Here is a 20,736-nt window from a genome sequence, read left to right on the forward strand (position 1 = left end):
ATGGGTGACGTCTGTCTGCCACAGTAATTGGCAGCAGGTCTGGTTGTCTCCCACACTTCTCTAATTGCCCCCTGTTCTGTGCTGCCAGCTGGAGCCCAGCTTCCCTTGGCCTGCCAGGGGGTGGGAGAAAGCCAGGGCCAGGGAATGGCACACAGCTGCAGGGGCTGAAGTGGAGGGCCAAGGAAATGAGCCATTACACAGACAGACCAGAGAGAGGATGACGCTTTTGGCAGCAGCATCAACAATCAATCTACTCTCCCTCTCATCTCAAGTTAAATGGCGTCCGGATTTTTTTGTAATTTACCTAACACATTTTGGGATGTTCCAGCTGTCCTGAGTACTATATTGAAGAGCGGTCAATAAGGGAAAGGGTATACAGACATGCCTGGTGCTCAAAATTGATGACGTATTTCGTGCAGCGAGACTTCAGTGGGGATGAATGGATTTGGTTCAGTTCGTTCAGTCAGTCTTCCTGAGCCCTCGCCAGCTAGCTACAATAGTTTATGCTTGCGGTTAGAAACTTCCGTGAGCATTTGAAACTTGTCTGCCGAAATTTGGAATAGGGAGTGTTCAGAATCATTCAGTTTTTACCGGATTTTCAAAAGCAATTGTGATTTAGCTGTAACCCTGGCCTGATGCTACACTATCTAGCTACTTCCCTCTAAGTTACTGCAGGAGAGCAGCGCAAGGCCGTTTGTTTGCGTTGGTCTGTGGTGTGAGAGAGGGCTGCAGTGAACAACATGTAGAGCGCCTCTCCCCCTCACTCCCTACAGCTGGCATTTCTTAATGTGCTTTGGTTAATGGAAACATTTGTGTGTTGAATATAAACCATGCAATAATGTGGATGGTTTCTGTAGGCCTATTTATCAGCTCATATGCAGAACATTTAAAGTGAGTGGATTGTTGGATCGCTATTTCAAGCAGGTTGACCTGATGCCTTTACATAGCTGTAAATAGCTTACACTACGTAAGCATTTCACTGTAAGGTCTGCACCTGTTGTATTTGGCGCATGAAGGTGTAAGGTGCACCTGTTTTCACACTATATGAAGAACCAGGAGCACCTACAGTATGTTTTGTCTATGTATTCTGCAGTAGTCAACGGAAGAACCTATCCTGCAACACAACCATGCTCTCTGTGTATGATGCTTTCTAGACATTGGAGAGCGCAAAATTCCCACACCCAGCCTTGCCTGTTTTAGCCTACATCTAGTTTAGCCTGCTTTTTCTCTTTCAACGTGACTGCGTTCGTTACAGCCTATTGGAAATCACTGAAATCTTGTCTATCCAAAAAAAATAATCTTAGTCTATCCAAAAATGTGCCATATGCTTTTCCACATGCTGATGACCTTGCCTGTCAAATTTAGCGCCTCCCTCCTGTCACTCAGGGTGCGAAATACAGTCGTTACTAAATTTCACACCACCACCGTGCAGTACGTGCAAGGCACGCCCCGTATTGGATGGAGGGAAAGCAGCTCTCCCTCTGATCTGACCAGAGGTACAGTAGTCTACTCTCCGCTGAGCATGTGGTCTCCGAAGACATTATCAACATGACCGTGAGAGATGAGTAGGGACTCTTTATGGTCGGCTACCTAAAACGGGTGAACGATCATCTCAGACAGAGGCAATGGCACAGCTTTTACATGCAGAGATGTAGGCTACAACAGCATCATTAGAGTCACATTACATAGCCATAAAACATGATATGAAATACATTGCAATATTCTGATTATTTGTCAAAGAAACAGAAGACAGAGCGCGACAAACGGACCTGCAAAAGAATGTAGCTGGTAATCTCCGGGACTGGCACGAGGCAAGGTAAATCTTGTTTCCCTATTTTAACTTCATATGGTATCTAAAATGCAAACACACAGTGCATGAATTTAATAAATTGTACAAAGTATGCGGCCCACATGTGTAAGTGTAACAAACATTTCAATTTAACAGCCTATAGGGCAGGCTACTTGTAGTCCCATAACACATTTTACTTTACAATTTACAACTGCCCTATGATAATATTGTAATAAAATAAAAAAAATACTAATAAATTGTTGCACATTTATTAGCAACATTTTGTTATATATTTACGTGTATTAGCCTATTGTCTTATATAGCACGGTGTCCCTTACTGTACGGAGTCCTAGTGTGTGCATTTTATCAAATAGGTAAACACACTCCTCTGGGAACACCTCCACTGCAGTCTTCAGAGATCTGACTAGGAAAACATCTCTCTACATACAGTCTGTCTGGCTATCTGTCTGTCTGTTTGTGGTGTTAGCCGTTAGCCAAGAGAGAGGAAAGAAGGTTAGCCAGAAAGTTGTCTTCATTAATTAACATCAGATTAATTCAAACGGCAGAATAAATAGAATAAACATCTATGCAGTCAAATTTAAGTAACTACATGATAAATAAAGATACTAAGAGCGAGAAAGAGTGATACTATTGACAGGGAGTGAAAAGTGCTTCTAAAAGCAGACCGCTTCAGCGGATGAAATCAAAATTGAGAAAGGAGAAATGGAGATAGTGTCTATGGGGGGAGTGGTGAAGATGGAGACAAGGAAATGTGGGAGGAAGGAGGTAATTAGAGAGGGGTATGATCTTGATGAAATTATTTGGAACTCTCCTCTACCTCCCGCCGTGTGTGTGTGTGCGCTCCTGTGAAGTACTTGAAGAACAGAGGGCAACCTTTTGACAGACATAGAGACACATTCATTATGAAGTCACTCTGCTCTCTGTCTCCCTGCAGCCAGGAGGCGAATTGGATTGTCTTTTAATTGCCTCCTTCTGTAGATAAGTAACCTCATAATTTTAGCAAAGCCGCTTTGTGTCCTGCATCCCTAATCCTCTGCCCTTCCCCTCCCCTAAACACAGTCACCGTACACGCGCGCACACTATCAAAAGACTCTTCCTCCTCCGCATTTCCTTTCTCTCTCTTCTTTCTGTCTCCTTTCTCTCTCTCTTCTTTCTGTCTCCTTTCTCTCTCTCTTCTTTCTGTCTCCTTTCTCCCGCTCTTCTTTTTCTCTCCTTTCTCTCCCGCTCTTCTTTTTCTCTCCTTTCTCTCCCGCTCTTCTTTTTCTCTCCTTTCTCTCCCGCTCTTCTTTTTCTCTCCTTTCTCTCCCTCTTTTCTTTTTCTCTCCTTTCTCTCCCGCTCTTCTTTTTCTCTCCTTTCTCTCCCGCTCTTCTTTTTCTCTCCTTTCTCTCCCGCTCTTCTTTTTCTCTCCTTTCTCTCCCGCTCTTCTTTTTCTCTCCTTTCTCTCCCGCTCTTCTTTTTCTCTCCTTTCTCTCCCGCTCTTCTTTTTCTCTCCTTTCTCTCCCGCTCTTCTTTTTCTCTCCTTTCTCTCCCGCTCTTCTTTTTCTCTCCTTTCTCTCCCGCTCTTCTTTTTCTCTCCTTTCTCTCCCGCTCTTCTTTTTCTCTCCTTTCTCTCCCGCTCTTCTTTTTCTCTCCCGCTCTTCTTTTTCTCTCCCGCTCTTCTTTTTCTCTCCCGCTCTTCTTTTTCTCTCCCTCTCTTCTTTTTCTCTCCCGCTCTTCTTTTTCTCTCCTTTCTCTCCCTCTTTTCTTTTTCTCTCCTTTCTCTCCCTCTTTTCTTTTTCTCTCCTCTCGCTTCTTTTTCTCTCTCCTTTCTTGCTGAAGTTTTCAGTCTGGCTATTTCAGGTCCAAATTTATGTAAAAGGCCAACCATAAATTATTAATGTAATAGGACAATATAAAGCCCCACAGTTGTGTCTCTGCCTCTCAAGGTCGAACAGTCCATCTGACCAACATGCTGTTTGGCCAGTTATCCCGCAAAATAAAGGAGCTTCACTATATTAACCTAACTAAAGGAATCTGATAAAGATAAAACACACATCAAAAATATAATATTTCAATATAATTCTACTCACCTACTCCGTCCTTAAATAGCCCTCACATAAGGCCCCCTGAAGGCCTGTAAATCCAGCAACTTGTAATGGATTGTTTGGAGCTAGCTATATTAAATTAGACATGCAGTAGGCCTTATCTTCCACATCTCTGTCACACCACCAGTCCACCATCTTCCCCTTTTCCTGCTTTCATCCTCTTGCATCTCATTCTCCCCGTGTTCTCTTCATATTTCATGCAACCACACTCTCAACCAGAATAGCTGCATCTCTTACTGCTCTTTAGCACAGTTAAGAAATTAGCAAAAAATATATAGGGCCTGGAAAGAAAGGGCAATTGGATTTCTGCATGAAAAGAAAGGATGAGGCCGTAACACAGAATGAGTGGCTGTTAAAATTCTATCCACATGGTCAGTAAGCCAATCACAGTTGAACAGGCCTGTGGCCCTCGACTGGCTCTGTTATGTTATGCTATTGATGAAGGTCAGAGCACTGGGTTGGACAGATCATTCTCATTTCAAGTCGTGGGAATAATGAGTTGAGAATATGGCTCTTTATAATTAGGCTCACTATATATTGTATATTCAGCCACATCCTTCTGTTTGCAGGATGGAAATATTTTGTACCAAAAGGAAGCACTGGTAGGGACCAAGAAAGCTGAAACAAGTGCAAGGAGCTATATGTCACTTTATATAACACACTGTGTACATTAATTGTGCATGTATACATTCTGGAAACAAACAATCTCTCTCTGCCATCTCCCGTAATGGAATACTGCTGGGGATAAAGCTGTTTCCCTCTCCACGTTTACCAACAAGACCACTTACCCTTAGCTGTTGCCCTGCTGGGCTGCTTACTGTGTGTGTGTGTGTGTGTGTTGTATTGCATTCCATTCCCAAATAACTGTGCTGAAGATGGGGTCTGTGTTTCGCTTTCATAAACGTGATGTCTAACCCACCCAAATCAGAATGTGGTGATGAATACAGCGTGAGAACTCAAATAGGGATCTGCTTTCTAAGTGGGGTGCTCAAACGAATGGAGATTTAGTCAGCTAGTCACTCCCTCCATCTGAACCCATGCTGTCCATTCCATGTACTTAGTTCTGTGAGGCTGGACTGCATGCAGTAAAGAACCATTTAGTTGTGTTGTTATTCACCTCGTCATGTTGTGAGGCTTCATATTGGAAAGTTGTCATTGTATTTGATCATAAAGCAGTCTTTTTGTGTTTCGCTGCGTTGTTAGTAATGTGTTTAAATCTATTGTCTTGGAGTGAGTGATACAGTAGATAGAGGGTTGTCCTGTGTTTTACTGTGACATTGTAATTGGTTGGTTTGTTTATGACACATGATTGAGAAAGCAATTGACATGTGGGAGGGATAGATGGATGGAGGGACAGGGCCAGCGGTTGTTAGTGCTGCTCTTCCTACCCAGACCATCGTCTCTCCTTCCATTTGTTTTCATATCTCCTGCTCTATTATTCATGTATTCAGTACATTCAAACTCTGTGGATTGTGACAGAGCAAAGAGAACGTTGACAGTGTTTGCAGAAAAACAAAACAATAAACCACACGAAAGAAGCAGTGTTATTACTATGATTTAGTGGAAAATTAGAGATATTGTACTATACATACAGCAGTGCAGGTGTAAATGAACACCATCACAATGCACTCTCTCTGTTTCCCTCCCTCATGTTTTCACTTTTTAAATTTAACAACCTGTTAGATCAGGCAGTCTCAAAGGAATATGATAATTCTGCTCCACTGCAATTCATATTTAACTCTGTCTTAACCCACTTGTGCAGCAAGACACAAATGTATGGGTGAAAATATACAGTAGTATAATATGGAGGTCGACCGATTAATCGGAATGGCCGATTTTTATTAGGGCCGATTTCAAGTTTTCGTAATGGGTAATCGGCATTTTTGGACACCAATTATGGCCGATTACGTTGCATTCCACGAGGAAACTGCGTGGCAGGCTGACTACCTGTTATGCGAGTGCAGCAAGGAGCCAAGGTAAGGTGCTAGTTAGCATTAAACTTATCTTTATAAAAAAACAATCAATCTTAACATAATCACTAGTTAACTACACATGGTTGATGATATTACTAGTTTATCTAGCTTGTCCTGCTTTACATATAATCTATGCGGTGCCTGTTAATTTATCATTGAATCACAGCCTACTTCGCCAAACAGGTGATTTAACAAGCACATTCGCAAAAAAAGCGCTGTCTTTGCACCAATGTGTACCTAACCATAAACATCAACGCCTTTCTTAAAATCAATACACAAGTATATATTTTTAAACCTGCATATTTAGTTAAAATTGCCTGCTAACATGAATTTCTTTTAACTAGGGAAATTGTGTCACTTCTCTTGCGTTCTGTGCAACAGAGTCAGGGTATATGCAGCAGTTTGGGCCGCCTGGCTCATTGCGAACTGTGTGAAGACCATTTCTTCCTAACAAAGACAGCCAACTTCGCCAAACGGGATGATTTAACAAAAGCGCATTTGCGAAAAAAGCACAATCGTTGCACGAAAATGCCTAACCATAAACATCAATGCCCTTCTTAAAATCAATACACAGAAGTATATTTTTTTAAACCTGCATATTTATTTAAAAGAAATTCATGTTAGCAGGCAATATTAACTAGGTGTCATGTCCTGACCCTAGTAAGATGTCATTTTCTATAGTAGAGTAGGTCAGGGCGTGACAGGGGGTGTTTTTGGGTTGTTCTATGTTTTCTATGTTTTTCTATTTCTATGTTGGGATTGTTTGGGTTGATCTCTAATTGGGGGCAGCTGATCCTCGTTGCCTCTGATTAGAGATCATATTTAAGTAGGGGTTTTTCTTCCTGGGTTTTGTGGGTAGTTTGTTTTCTGTTTAGTGTATGTCACCTGATGGAACTGTTGTCGGTCATTTTGTTTAAATATATTCATTAAAAGTAAATATGAGCACTTCACACGCTGCGCCTTGGTCCCCTTTATACGACCCACGTTACACTGTGCAAATTGTGTCACTTCTCTTGTGTTTATTGCACGCAGAGTCAGGGTATATGCAACAGTTTGGGCCGCCTGGCTCGTTGCGAACTAATTTGCCAGAATTTTACATAACATTGAAGGTTATGCAATGTAACAGCAATATTTAGACTTATGGATGCCACCCGTTAGATAAAATACGGAATGATTCCGTATTTCACTGAAAGAATAAACTTTTTGTTTTTTAAATTATAGTTTCCGGATTTGACCATATTAATGGCCTAAGGCTCGTATTTCTGTGTGTTATTATACACTGCTCAAAAAAATAAAGGGAACACTTAAACAACACAATGTAACTCCAAGTCAATCACACTAATGTGAAATCAAACTGTCCACTTAGGAAGCAACACTGATTGACAATAAATGTCACATGCTGTTGTGCAAATGGAATAGACAACAGGTGGAAATTATAGGCAATTAGCAAGACACCCTCAATAAAGGAGTGGTTCTGCAGGTGGTGACCACAGACCACTTCTCAGTTCCTATGCTTCCTGGCTGATGTTTTGGTCACTTTTGAATGCTGGCGGTGCTTTCACTCTCTAGTGGTAGCATGAGACGGAGTCTACAACCCACACAAGTGGCTCAGGTAGTGCAGCTCATCCAGGATGGCACATCAATGCGAGCTGTGGCAAGAAGGTTTGCTGTGTCTGTCAGCGTAGTGTCCAGAGCATGGAGGCGCTACCAGGAGACAGGCCAGTACATCAGGAGACGTGGAGGAGGCCGTAGGAGGGCAACAACCCAGCAGCAGGACCGCTACCTCCGCCTTTGTGCAAGGAGGAGCAGGAGGAGCACTGCCAGAGCCCTGGAAAATGACCTCCAGCAGGCCACAAATGTGCATGTGTCTGTTCAAACGGTCAGAAACAGACTCCATGAGGGTGGTATGAGGGCCCGACATCCACAGGTGGGGGTTGTGCTTACAGCCCAACACCGTGCAGGACGTTTGGCATTTGCCAGAGAACACCAAGATTGGCAAATTCGCCACTGGCGCCCTGTGCTCTTCACAGATGAAAGCAGGTTCACACTGAGCACATGTGACAGAGTCTGGAGGCGCCGTGGAGAACATTCTGCTGCCTGCAACATCCTCCAGCATGACCGGTTTGGCGGTGGGTCAGTCATGGTGTGGGGTGGCATTTCTTTGGGGGGCCGCACAGCCCTCCATGTGCTCGCCAGAGGTAGCCTGACTGCCATTAGGTTCCGAGATGAGATCCTCAGACCCCTTGTGAGACCATATGCTGGTGCGGTTGGCCCTGGGTTCCTCCTAATGCAAGACAATGCTAGACCTCATGTGGCTGGAGTGTGTCAGCAGTTCCTGCAAGAGGAAGGCATTGATGCTATGGACTGGCCCGCCCGTTCCCCAGACCTGAATCCAATTGAGCACATCTGGGACATCATGTCTCGCTCCATCCACCAACGCCACATTGCACCACAGACTGTCCAGGAGTTGGCGGATGCTTTAGTCCAGGTCTGGGAGGAGATCCCTCAGGAGACCATCCGCCACCTCATCAGGAGCATGCCCAGGCGTTGTAGGGAGGTCATACAGGCAAGTGGAGGCCACACACACACTACTGAGCCTCATTTTGACTTGTTTTAAGGACATTACATCAAAGTTGGATCAGCCTGTAGTGTGGTTTTCCACTTTAATTTTGAGTGTGACTCCAAATCCAGACCTCCATGGGTTGATAAATTGGATTTCCATTGATTATTTTTGTGTGATTTTGTTGTCAGCACATTCAACTATGTAAAGAAAAAAGTATTTAAGATTATTTCATTCATTCAGATCTAGGATGTGTTATTTTAGTGTTCCCTTTATTTTTTTGAGCAGTGTATTATAATTAAATCTATGATTTGATAGCGCAGTCTGACTGAGCGGTGGTAGGCAGCAGCAGGCTTGTAAGCATTCATTCAAAAGGCACTTTCCTTCATTTGCCAGCAGCTCTTCGCAATGTTTCAAGCGTTGCGCTGTTTATGACTTCAAGCCTATCAACTCCCGAGATTAGCGCTGGCAACACTAAAGTACCTATTAGAACATCCAGTATTCAAAGGTATATGAAATACAAATGGTATAGTCCTTTAATAACTACAACCTAAAACTTCTTACCTGGGAATATTGAAGACTCATGTTAAAAGGAACCACCAGCTTTCATATGTTCTCATGTTCTGAGCAATGAACTTAAACGTTAGCTTTTTTACATGGCACATATTGCACTTTTACTTTCTTCTCCAACACTTTGTTTTTGCATTATTTAAACCAAATTGAACATGTTTCATTATTTATTTGAGACAAAAATTATTTTATTGATGTGTTATATTAAGTTCAAATAAGTGTTCATTCAGTATTGTTGTAATTGTCATTATTACAAATGTATATAAAAGTCCCCCGATTAATTGGTATCGGCCTTTTTGGGTCCTCCAATAATCGGTATTGGCGTTGAAAAATCATAATCGGCCGACCTCTAGTATAATAGTAGTACAACAGTATGATGAATGAGATTGTTTACATCAATCTTTAGTGACTGGTTTTTGGCATGATAAGATGATAAAGTATATCACTAAGAACCCTATAGGAAATGTCTATTCTCTGTGTGGGATCTGTGTGTGTCCTTCCCTCCTCTTTCTCTCTCCATCCCCATCTCCCTCCATGTCTGTCTCAGGGAGCTGGCCCAGCCTTCTCTTTAACTCACGAAAGGCCAGCGTCACATCAGGATGATGGATCTGCCACCTGGCAGCAGATAGATGTGGGAGAGGACCAGGCTGAGGTGCTGTGGGGGGAACAGTAGAATAAGCAGAAAATGATGCATGACTGTTCATACTTCCTACTGCAGTGACGGGGGTACATTACCTGCCCCAGACACAGTTCCAAGACTGAGCTGCTTGCACTTTAACTGATCATCTGCAGTGTTTGTTGTGAGTGCTTTTAGTGCCACTCTCTCAAGTGTGCTCTGTGAAGACAGTTTCTATTATGCTGCAAATTCAATGGATATCAAATCATTTTACATGGGTGTCAAGATAATGTGCTCACAGCATTCCAATCAGGTAAATGGGTCTACAGTATATAAAGCTGTTGTATGTACATGTTGACAAAGATATGTAAAGGACACAAATCCCACCAAACAGCAATGGAGCAGAATCCGCTTTCTCCTCCAAATTGACCCCACTTCATGACTACTGCAGCCCTTATGATTCAAACACCATCTCCCTCTGTCCCTTAGGTCGGGAATTTTCCATCCCTGGCCATATCGTATAATTTTATTTTCCATCCTCCCTCTCTCCCTTAAACTCTCAGTAAGTAGTAAGCCAGTCTTCATTATAAACTCTGCAGAGTGCATTGAGTAGTTATTGTTTCCAGGCTGGTGACTCAACAGTTGCCCAGTTGGGTGTTGATATTATCCTGCCATACTTGGAAATATGAATGGTGCCAGAGATACTGTATATAATGACAAGGTGGTCTTGTCTCCCCCTAACAATGGGAGTCATTGTCCCAAAGGCGGGAAGTCAGGCGGTCTGCTTATTAAGTAGAATCACTGTATTCCCACGTGGACAGATTTTGACGGGAGTGGACCCTCTCGTTTCACCTCTTCCTCTGATGCTACATATGAATTCAATTGTTCTTTGTGGAGTGAAGTCATTACTCTTTCTGCTGGTCGGAAGTGGAAAACACAATTACCTGGAGCCCCAGAGCTCCCCTGTGGGCCTCCTCTAGCAACCAGCAGACGACTTAATTAGAGTTAGCTTTAGAGCTGCTGCACCTGGGTTTCACACTATCCAGAGCAGACTGAGGGTGCAGACTCTGCAGAGCATGCTGATGATTAACTGTTGAGTGATCAGGATGGACGGCTCATAGCTGGACTGGTGCTGAGTTGAAAATTAACTGGTAGAGCCCTTGTTGCTCTCACTGCAGTGCTTTCATCACTGACTGTCTAGATACTGAACTAACAAGGGGAACTATGTTAACACGCTTCTGCTCTGCCAGACCTGAGCTCTCTCCCTTGTGATGGGAAAAACACTTTGACACTATGGTAACCAAGGTCTTCCACAGGCAGGAGGTGAGGCTTCGCTGTGTTTTGTGATCAGACATGCGGCTGTAAAGCCATGTGACCCTGGGTTAGCGCTATCTGGTATCCTTGGGACATCCCTACCCTAACCTTAAGCTTTACTCTAACCTTAACCTTTACCTTAACCATTTTAAATTTCAACTTCAATGGGTTAACGTCAGAGTTGGGATGTCCCAAGGATTACGCATAGCATGGACCGTGGCCCTTTCTCTGGATACTTGGGACGACATGCAGAGCATGTGAGCGGAGTTGAGCAGTTGGAAATCCCGCTCATGGAGCGCATCGCTCCAGCTCTCTGTCCTTTCCAACCACTCTGCTGAAAACCGCTCCGCACTCACAGGAAGAAAAAACTGCCTTCGCCCCATTCATTAAAATCACAATTTAACCATCTATTTTTGTGACTACCTGGACCTAACATTTGTTTCTGAAGTATTTAAACCAAACCATGTGGATTTGAATGAAAAGTATTTTAATAAACATGAAAAGGTGAATGTAAGAACAGCTCACAATTTCAAATAGGCTACATGTCATATTAAACTGCATATAAACACTCTAAATAGGTCAGGAGTCAGACAGGGAACCTAAGGGACTAAAATTAATTATTTTGGCTATATTATTTCAATTATTTCAAGGCTATAGCCTACAGAGAAATACATTGAAGAATTTGTGAGTGCAACACAATAGGCTGGTAGGGACATAAAGCACTCAGGATTTAATCAACATTTCTTTGTATTAAATCATTATAGCCAGCCTCCAGAGTGGCGCAGCGTTCTAAAGCACTGCATCACAGTGCTTGAGCCGTCACTACAGCCCCGGGTTCGATCCCAGGCTGTGTCGCAGTCGGCAGTGACCGGGAGACCCATGAGGCGGCACACAATTGGTCCAGTGACGTCTGGGTTAGGGCTGGAATTTCCTTGTCCCATCGTGCTCTAGCGACTCCATGTGGTGGGCCGGGCGCCTGCAAGCTGACTGCGGTCACCAGCTGGATGGTGTTTCCTCCGACACATTGGTGCGGCTGGCTTCCAGATTAAGCGAGCAGTCTGTCAAGAAGCAGAGTCATGTTTCGGAGGATGCATGGCTCTTGACCTTCGCCTCTCCCGAGTCCGTAGGGGAGTTTCAGCAATGGGACAAGACTGTAACTACCAATTTGTTATCACGAAATTGAGGAGAAAAAGGGGTTAAAGTACCAATAAAAAATATAATTACAGTATATATATTGCGCATCTAGCCTGTGACTTCAATAGAGTTAAATACAAATAAAAAATTATGTATTAGTGCTTTTTGAATTCATTTTTAGAAACACGAGTTTAGCCAATCTGTGGCTTCAGGCTCATGCGATGTTGCCTGGAGAGCAGGCCAACAGTGGAGAATATCCTCTCCTCACTTGCAGAGCCACTGGGGATGCTAAGCACCCTTTTAGCCACTCTTGCCAGGCTGGGCAGAGATGCAGTTTATATATATATATATATATATATTAGGTAGGCAGGCCTAAAGGTTTTTAAGCAAAAATAACCCAATCAAAACGGAAAGCTCCTTATGGGAATATGCCAGACCTATTGGGTTAAAATCAATTATGCACTATTGTATAGATAGTAGAAAAAATTCATTAAGAGATCTGATTTTTAATTTATAAATACTTTGCTACAATGACACACTTAGTTATCTACCCACCTCGTTCCTTTCTTTAAGCATGTGCATGTAGTAAGTACACCATCATGCTTTAAGGTGTCTTTTCAGATTCCACAATAATTATTTAGTTGTGGACACTACATCACCGCACTCCCTCTCTTGCTCTTGGTCCTCATCTTTGTAAGTCACCTTGATTTAGCACCTGTGTGTTTTATCAGTTTCTTTATAAAAAATATTAAGGGAACTCCATGACAGTAGCTAAAGCAAGGGGCTATAGCAGCACACAAGTAGACTACAAATGCATGCTGGGCCAGGCATGCCCTGAGCTCATAAACTGAGCGCTACTGGAGCGAAATTGGAGCAGGCGAGAAGGCCGACGCTCCAGCCTTCGCTCCAGTCAAATTGGGCAAGCTCCGCTCCGCTCACATATTCTGATGGGGTGAAGTCAGAGTTGGGTCATCCCAAACATACCATTTAGCAAAAACCCTGTGTCTGTGGTCAAACCAATCATATTGGATTGTATCTTGGGCTGCGTTTAGATAGGCAGCCCAATTCAGAATTTTCTTTCACTGTGAAAAGATCTGATGGGATTGGTCAAAAGACCAATCAGTGGAAAAAAGATCAGGGCTGCGTTCAGTACGTTTTTACCTTCTGGAACGTTCAATTGAACGTGAACTGTGCTGTACTGAACGACCAGTTGAAAAACGGGGAGGGCTGGGTTGTGGCCACTGCCCTTTAAATACGTCACTCATTGCTTCAAGCCACACCCACCAAATGGGAGCAAACGTACCTCAGTCTGTTCAATAACATTTTGTGGAAACGTGTTCAGTACAAGGTAGCAAACATTCAAGCAACTGAACACACCTCTGAATTGGGCTGCCTGTCTAAATGCAGCCTAAGATATCCAAACACATTCTTGAGTGTCTCCAGCCTCATTGCTTTTGGTCCTGAACCTATTATTTACAAGGAGAGCCTAGGGGGACATAACCTAGTTTTATTCAAGTGTCTGTTGTGCAACGTGTGGTGGTGGGGGGGGGGGGCTAGAGACCAGGATTAATAGAGTATAACAGGATTCCTCTCTACATCGATCCACCAGCACAGCAGCATCATCACAGAGAGTGCAGTTCCCAGGTAGGAATGAAGTTGTCTCCCCCTATCAAGAGAGACTGTAAGTGTCGCACCTGTAGATATCATGCAGCTCTGCACATGGTGGATGATGGTGTGTGTAAGGTGGATGATGGTGTGTGTAAGGTGGATGATGGTGTGTGTAAGGTGGATGATGTGTGTGTGTAAGGTGGATGATGGTGTGTGTAAGGTGGATGATGGTGTGTGTAAGGTGGATGATGTGTGTGTGTAAGGTGGATGATGTGTGTGTGTAAGGTGGATGATGATGATGTATGTAAGGTGGTGGATGATGATGTATGTAAGGTGGTGGATGATGATGTATGTAAGGTGGATGATGATGATGTATGTAAGGTGGTGGATGATGATGTGTGTAAGGTGGTGGATGATGATGTGTGTAAGGTGGTGGATGATGATGTGTGTAAGGTGGTGGATGATGATGTGTGTGTGTGTGTGTAAGGTGGATGATGTGTGTGTGTAAGGTGGATGATGATGATGTATGTAAGGTGGTGGATGATGATGTATGTAAGGTGGTGGATGATGATGTGTGTAAGGTGGTGGATGATGATGTGTGTAAGGTGGTGGATGATGATGTGTGTAAGGTGGTGGATGATGATGTGTGTAAGGTGGTGGATGATGATGTGTGTAAGGTGGTGGATGATGATGTGTGTAAGGTGGTGGATGATGTGTGTAAGGTGGATGATGTGTGTGTGTAAGGTGGATGATGTGTGTGTGTAAGGTGGTGGATGATGATGTATGTAAGGTGGTGGATGATGATGTGTGTAAGGTGGTGGATGATGATGTATGTAAGGTGGTGGATGATGATGATGTGTGTAAGGTGGTGGATGATGATGATGTGTGTAAGGTGGTGGATGATGATGTGTGTAAGGTGGTGGATGATGATGTGTGTAAGGTGGTGGATGATGATGTGTGTAAGGTGGATGATGATGTATGTAAGGTGGTGGATGATGATGTGTGTAAGGTGGTGGATGATGATGTGTGTAAGGTGGTGGATGATGATGTGTGTAAGGTGGTGGATGATGATGTGTGTAAGGTGGTGGATGATGATGTGTGTAAGGTGGTGGATGATGATGTGTGTAAGGTGGTGGATGATGATGTGTGTAAGGTGGTGGATGATGTGTGTGTAAGGTGGTGGATGATGATGTGTGTAAGGTGGTGGATGATGTGTGTGTAAGGTGGTGGATGATGATGTGTGTAAGGTGGTGGATGATGATGTGTGTAAGGTGGTGGATGATGTGTGTGTAAGCCCTTTGAGGAAAACAGAGCAGAGGGAGCAGGAGACCAGACAGGAACAGGTTTAGGCTGGTGGGAGAGATTGGAGTGGAACAAAAACAACCCCATCCTCTCTCCCTTGGGCTTGTTTACCCTTGTTTACCCTTGCAGCATGATTGCAAATTTCCCTCCCTTCCTTTCTCCTTCCTTCCTTTCCCATCAGAAAGTGATGCAGGAAGAGATCAGAGATGCCTGCAATAGGTCCAATGTTTGAAGGTCTCGTTCAATATCTACCACCAACTCTATCTTCTTACTGTATGTGTTCAGGGACTCTGTCCCTCTCCTCTTATCTCTTTACAGTCTCGTAGTGTAGTGGTGATCAGGCAGTCTGCTCATGAAACAAGCCAGCTGAAAATCTCTAGGATAAGTGGAGCGTAGGACTGCAGTGCTCTGTACACATCCCTCCCTCCCTCTCTTGTCCTAGCCCTTTAATTCTCACCTCATTTCTCACCTCGTGTTTTCTGTCTCTTTTAGAATATATTGGAAAATGTGTCTGCCTCTGCATTCATTTGTCTCATCATCCATGAAATATTTTAATGTTCTCACCCATTTTCCAGTTCTGGAATAAACTCTACAAGTGTTGCTTGTTTTCTAAAACCCCCACGAGGAAGCTGTAGCCTGTCGTGGGTCGGTTAACACTTTCACTGCCACCAACATAATGTCACACAGTAGCTGAGTAGTACTACAGCATCTGTGTGCCCTCATTAACCATTCTAGACCCTCGCAGACTAGTTGCTATGGCTACAACAACACATTAAATTTGGTCCATCTTTCAACCAAATGTATGATTACTAAAGTAGTGCAGAAGGTGTCGGGCATAGGCGCAATTTACTGATTGGTCCAATTTCCTGATTTAAAGCACACATTGTGATTTTGATGAATCAATTGAGTGCCCTCAGCAGCTGGACTCTAATCACTGTTCAGGAATTGTGTCATAGGACATCACCACTGGTATGTTGTCAATACAGCAGTAGGTTATAGTCTGGCCTGTAGACACTAATCTGATTACCCCAGAGCACCTCAGGTTAGAAAACAGATTATACATTTTATCTCTGAAGTCTTTATTCCACTGACACACAAGGCTTAGGACAGTACTTTGTTTGGCTGACTGTGATTTCGATTGTGTATTACACACAGTATATTTTGGAATGTAGCTTTGCAGCATAGTGGTGATTCATTGTGGCCATGCCAAACTATGCAGTAGATTGGTGCGTCGGCTCCATTTCAGAGCGAGCAATTAAGACCTCGTACTACCACCTTCCACACAAACATTTTCATTGATCAGTTTCACGTGTGAATGTCAGGACATTGTGACCCTAAATACCTAATGATATCTTACTATGAAACATGCTCATGTGTCATGTGCAGTTCATGCATGTTTTGTCTGTTTCGATGCATGTCCTGATGTAGCACCGTAAATGCTCTGTGCTTTCTAAACCAACGCCACCATGACTGATGCTGACATTTATTCAGATTCAGATCAACTTTATTATCCCACGAGGGGGAAATTCATTTATTCAGATTCAGATCAACTTTATTATCCCACGAGGGGGAAATTCATTTATTCAGATTCAGATCAACTTTATTATCCCACGAGGGGGAAATTCATTTATTCAGATTCAGATCAACTTTATTATCCCACGAGGGGGAAATTCATTTATTCAGATTCAGATCAACTTTATTATCCCACGAGGGGGAAATTCATTTATTCATGTGCTTAAAAAGACAGTACATAACACAGAGACTACACAAAATAGTTCATTCAAAGTGCTATAGCTACACATTTAAAGTGAAAGTGCAATATATTGTATACTCAAGGGACCAACATACGATTTATTGTACAGCCTAATTGGCTGTTGGAATAAAAGTCCTCATATCTGTCCGTTTGAATTTTCTTTTGAAGAACTCTCTTTCCCCTTGTCCGTCTGCTGCTGTGACTGTATTTTGAGTGGAGGGTATGAGTACTGTCCTGTAAAATGCTTTCAAGTTTTAGGAGGATGAGTCTTGTGTTCAGGTTGGTGGCTGATTCTTGATCTATACCAATTATCCTTCCTGCCGTCTTAATCAAGCGCTGAAGCTTGACTTGGTCTTGCACTCGCATGTTCAGTTTGCGTAAAAAAAACATTGTCATGATGTAGTCAATCTCCTTGAGGACAGGCCGGTTCTGTCAGAGTGCCATGATGTGGTTTCACCTCCAGTGGATTATACAGACGCTTCTAGACCACCGACTGCCATTTCTATGAATTCATGGTTCAAATGATTTTACATTGAATATGATGTCCTGAAATTAATTTGAAGAGCAGTCAATTCTGACAAATTACATAACATCTATGCACTTACAGTGAAAGCGCAAAAAAAAATATAGCAGGCAATCTGAGTTATAGCTAACTGCCCAAAGATCATAACCAGTTTGCTGATTGTGATATTTATGTTTGATGACTTATCATTGCCTTTTATAGCTTTAATTAACCATTGAATTCCAGACCCCCACCAGACACTTCATCCCCCCTGTCTCCCTTTCTCTGCAGGACTGTCACTGAACTGTTCTCCATCACCATCAGGGAGCCAGGTTGCAGCATGAGAACACATCACGGCTGAGAGGTCAGCAAAATGGAGACGGACAGCTACACCCCGACCCCGGTCCCCAGCGACTGGGCTGGGATGGTGGTGAGTGTGGGGGCCCTGGAAGAGGTCTCAGGGGGGAGTGTCTCCTCCAGCACAGCCTGGTACATGCCCTACTCCCTGGGCTTCCAGGTGTCCCTGACTGCCTTCCTTATGCTGGAGCTGGTGCTGGGCTTCAGCAGCAACATGACGGTGCTGGTGCTCTACTGCTCTCAGTCCAACCTGGTCGACTCGGTCAGCAACATGGTCACGGTCAACCTGCATGTGCTGGATGTGGTGTTGTGCGTGCTGTGTCTGCCTCTGACCCTGGTGGTGGTGCTGCTACCCCCAGGGCCAAACCTGGCCCTGCTCTGCTGCTTCCACGAGGCCTGTGTCACCTTTGCCTCCATCTCTACTGCCATTAACGTGCTGGTCATCAGCGTGGACCGCTACGACATCTCCGTCCGACCCGCCAACCGGTTGCTCACCCCGCGGAGGGCAGGGCTGCTGCTGACTGCCGTCTGGGCCACGTCTCTGGCCGTCTTCTTCATCCCTTTCCTGGAGGTGGAGTTTCTCACCGGAGGGTCGGAGAATGGGAAGCACATCCCCACCTCTTCCTCCTCCGCCACCACCTTGGCGCCAGTGTGGCGTAACCGGACGCTGCTGTGTGTGGGCGGCCAGGGCTACCACACAGGCTTGGCCATGTACTACCACCTCCTGCTGCAGGTGCCCATCTTCTTTACCACGGTGGCAGTCATGCTGTTCACATACTCACGGATCCTGCGGGCCTTGAACATTCACATCGGCTCTCATATTAAGAACAGCCAGCGCTTCAGGCGCCCACCCTGTAGGGGGCGCCGTAAGAGACAGAAGCAGAAGGCAGGGCTGGGAGTGATAGAGGGAGGAGAGCAGTGTACAGACACAAGCAAGCAACTCGCTCACCCTCCCTGCATCCCCCCCATCTCCACAGCCACCTCCCCCCCAGCCCTGTCCTCAGCCCCTCTGGTCAGCTTAGAAGGCCCTGCCACTGCTGCCCCTGTCCCCGGTCCCACTGTCCAGGCGTCTGTGTCGGCCATCATCGCACTGCGGCGGGCCGTGAGGCGTCACCGGGACCGGCGGGAGCGCCAGCGGCGCGTCTTCAGGATGTCCCTCCTTATCATCTCCACCTTCCTGGGCTGCTGGGCTCCTCTGTCCATGGCCAATGTGCTGATCCTGGGCCTGGGCCCCAGCGACACCCTGGTCAGCATGCGCCTGTGGTTCCTGGCCCTGGCCTACGGCACCACCGTCTCCCACCCACTGCTCTATGCCTTCACGAGGCAGAAGCTGCGGCGTGCCCTCAGGGCCAAGGTAAAGAAGCGGGTGGTGTCCCTGCTGCAGTTGGACCCCTCGCCAGGAGGGACAGTCATACACAACTCCTGGGTGAAGCCAAAGAAGGGATGTCAGTTACGGCTGGAGGGCAGCGACGCCACTGGCCGTTGCCTGGCAGAGCCCCTGTGAGAACAGCACAGACTGAGTGTGTATAACACTACTAACAGCCAGACAACAGGTGTATTCACCTGCTCGTTATACAGGTCTGTGTGAAGGTAATTGACTCTTCACTAAGCCCCGCCCTCTTAGTTATTGTTCCTGCCTCGGTCAAGATTTTCCCAGGAAGCCAAATTCCTCATTCAAACCACTGGAGAAAACCCCTCACAATGATCTCAAACTGTGTTTTTTTTTATACACAATTAAATGAAACAGACTACCCCTTGCTGATTAGGAGACTCTCGGGTACGTTGTGGTGGACTCATTACAATCGCTTTACAGAAACCTGATAAAATTAAGCTTTTAGTGTGGCTAGCCACTGCCATGACTCAGCATGCAGTCAGCTACCACTTTTGGACAGTGGTGGAAAAAATACCCAATTGTCATACTTGAGTAAAAGTAAAGATACCTTCATAGAAAATTACTCAAGTAAAAGTGAAAGTCACCCAGTAAAATACTACTTGAGTAAAAGTATGTAGTTTTAAATATACTTAAGTATCAAAAGTAAATGTTATTGCTTAAACATACTTAAGTATCAAAAGTAAAAGTATAAATAATTTCATATTCCTTTTTATTAAGTAAACCAGGCGGCACAATTGTCTTGTTTTTTTTTAAATTTACGGATAACCAGGGGCACACTCCAACACTCAGACATAATTTACAAACTAAGCATTTGTGTTTAGTGAGTCCACCAGATCAGAGGCAATATGGGATGTTCTCTTGATAAGTGTGTGAATTGAACCATTTTCGTGTCCTGCTAAGCATTAGAAATGTAATGAGTACTTTTGGGTGTCAGGGAAAATGTATGGAGTAAAAAGTACATTATTTTCATTCGGAATGTAGTGAAGTAAAAGTAAAAGTTGTCAAACTATAAATAGTAAAGTACAGATACCCCCCCAAAAACTAGTTAAGTAGTATTTTAAAGTATTTTTACTTAAGGACTAACTAGTGCTCCCGATCGTATCCTGATGTCGACAGCAGATGAGAGTTGTACTCATAATAGGCCTATAGATAACTTAGCTAGCTGACATGCATTTGGAGAAAACAAGTTATATTAACTGGCTAGCTAGCTAGTATTAGCAACGTTTTTTAATGGTGGCCAATGAGACTGAGAGCTAGCTAGTAAACAATACAGCAAAAGTATAATTTTGGATTTGAAAAATACTCCAACAGGCTCTGCATTTCAGGAATCACAGTAGCAAGTACCCCTAGTGCACTGTTAAATTATTTAGCCAATTAAACAATTAATTTTGTGATCAACATTTTTCCACTGCCCTCATTGGCTTCCATGCGTTTGAAACGAAAGCTTGTCCGTGGATGTTGGACACAAGCTTGGTTAGAGATCAATGGTGTATTCATGACAAGTCAAACTCGAAACCCCCAAGTTAAAATGAACTTTAGTTATTTGTGTAGAGCTTCCAATTGGTTGATTCTGATTAGGGTTGCAAAGGGAGGGTATATTACTGGAAACTAAGTTTACCAGTAAACTACCAGAATTTTGATAGATTACATAAAATACTTGAAAGATATCACAAGACATCTTTTGACCCTTTTGGGTACTTCAGATTTGTAACGGTCTCTTTAATTATATCTGGCCCTCTGTGTGGCCTTACCACATGAG

The 20,736-nt window shown here is 44.1% G+C and overlaps 1 protein-coding gene across 1 annotated transcript; it reads left to right on the forward strand.

Annotated features, from left to right (window-relative positions):
• Positions 1 to 71: 71 nt before the first annotated feature.
• On the forward strand, positions 72 to 19,831 carry LOC106582919 (G-protein coupled receptor 22-like). The gene is made up of 2 exons (XM_014166545.2): positions 72 to 1,816; positions 17,519 to 19,831. The coding sequence occupies exon 2, from the start codon at positions 17,601 to 17,603 to the stop codon at positions 19,086 to 19,088; it is 1,488 nt and encodes a 495-aa protein (XP_014022020.1). The 5' UTR covers positions 72 to 1,816; positions 17,519 to 17,600; the 3' UTR covers positions 19,089 to 19,831.
• Positions 19,832 to 20,736: the final 905 nt, after the last annotated feature.

The sequence above is a fragment of the Salmo salar genome, chromosome ssa22, assembly GCF_905237065.1.
Source record: "Salmo salar chromosome ssa22, Ssal_v3.1, whole genome shotgun sequence".
NCBI lineage: Eukaryota > Metazoa > Chordata > Actinopteri > Salmoniformes > Salmonidae > Salmo > Salmo salar.

Coding starts and splice junctions, on each gene's coding strand:
- LOC106582919 (XM_014166545.2), top strand. CDS start 17,601: ATGGAGACGGACAGCTACACCCCGACCCCGGTCCCCAGCGACTGGGCT.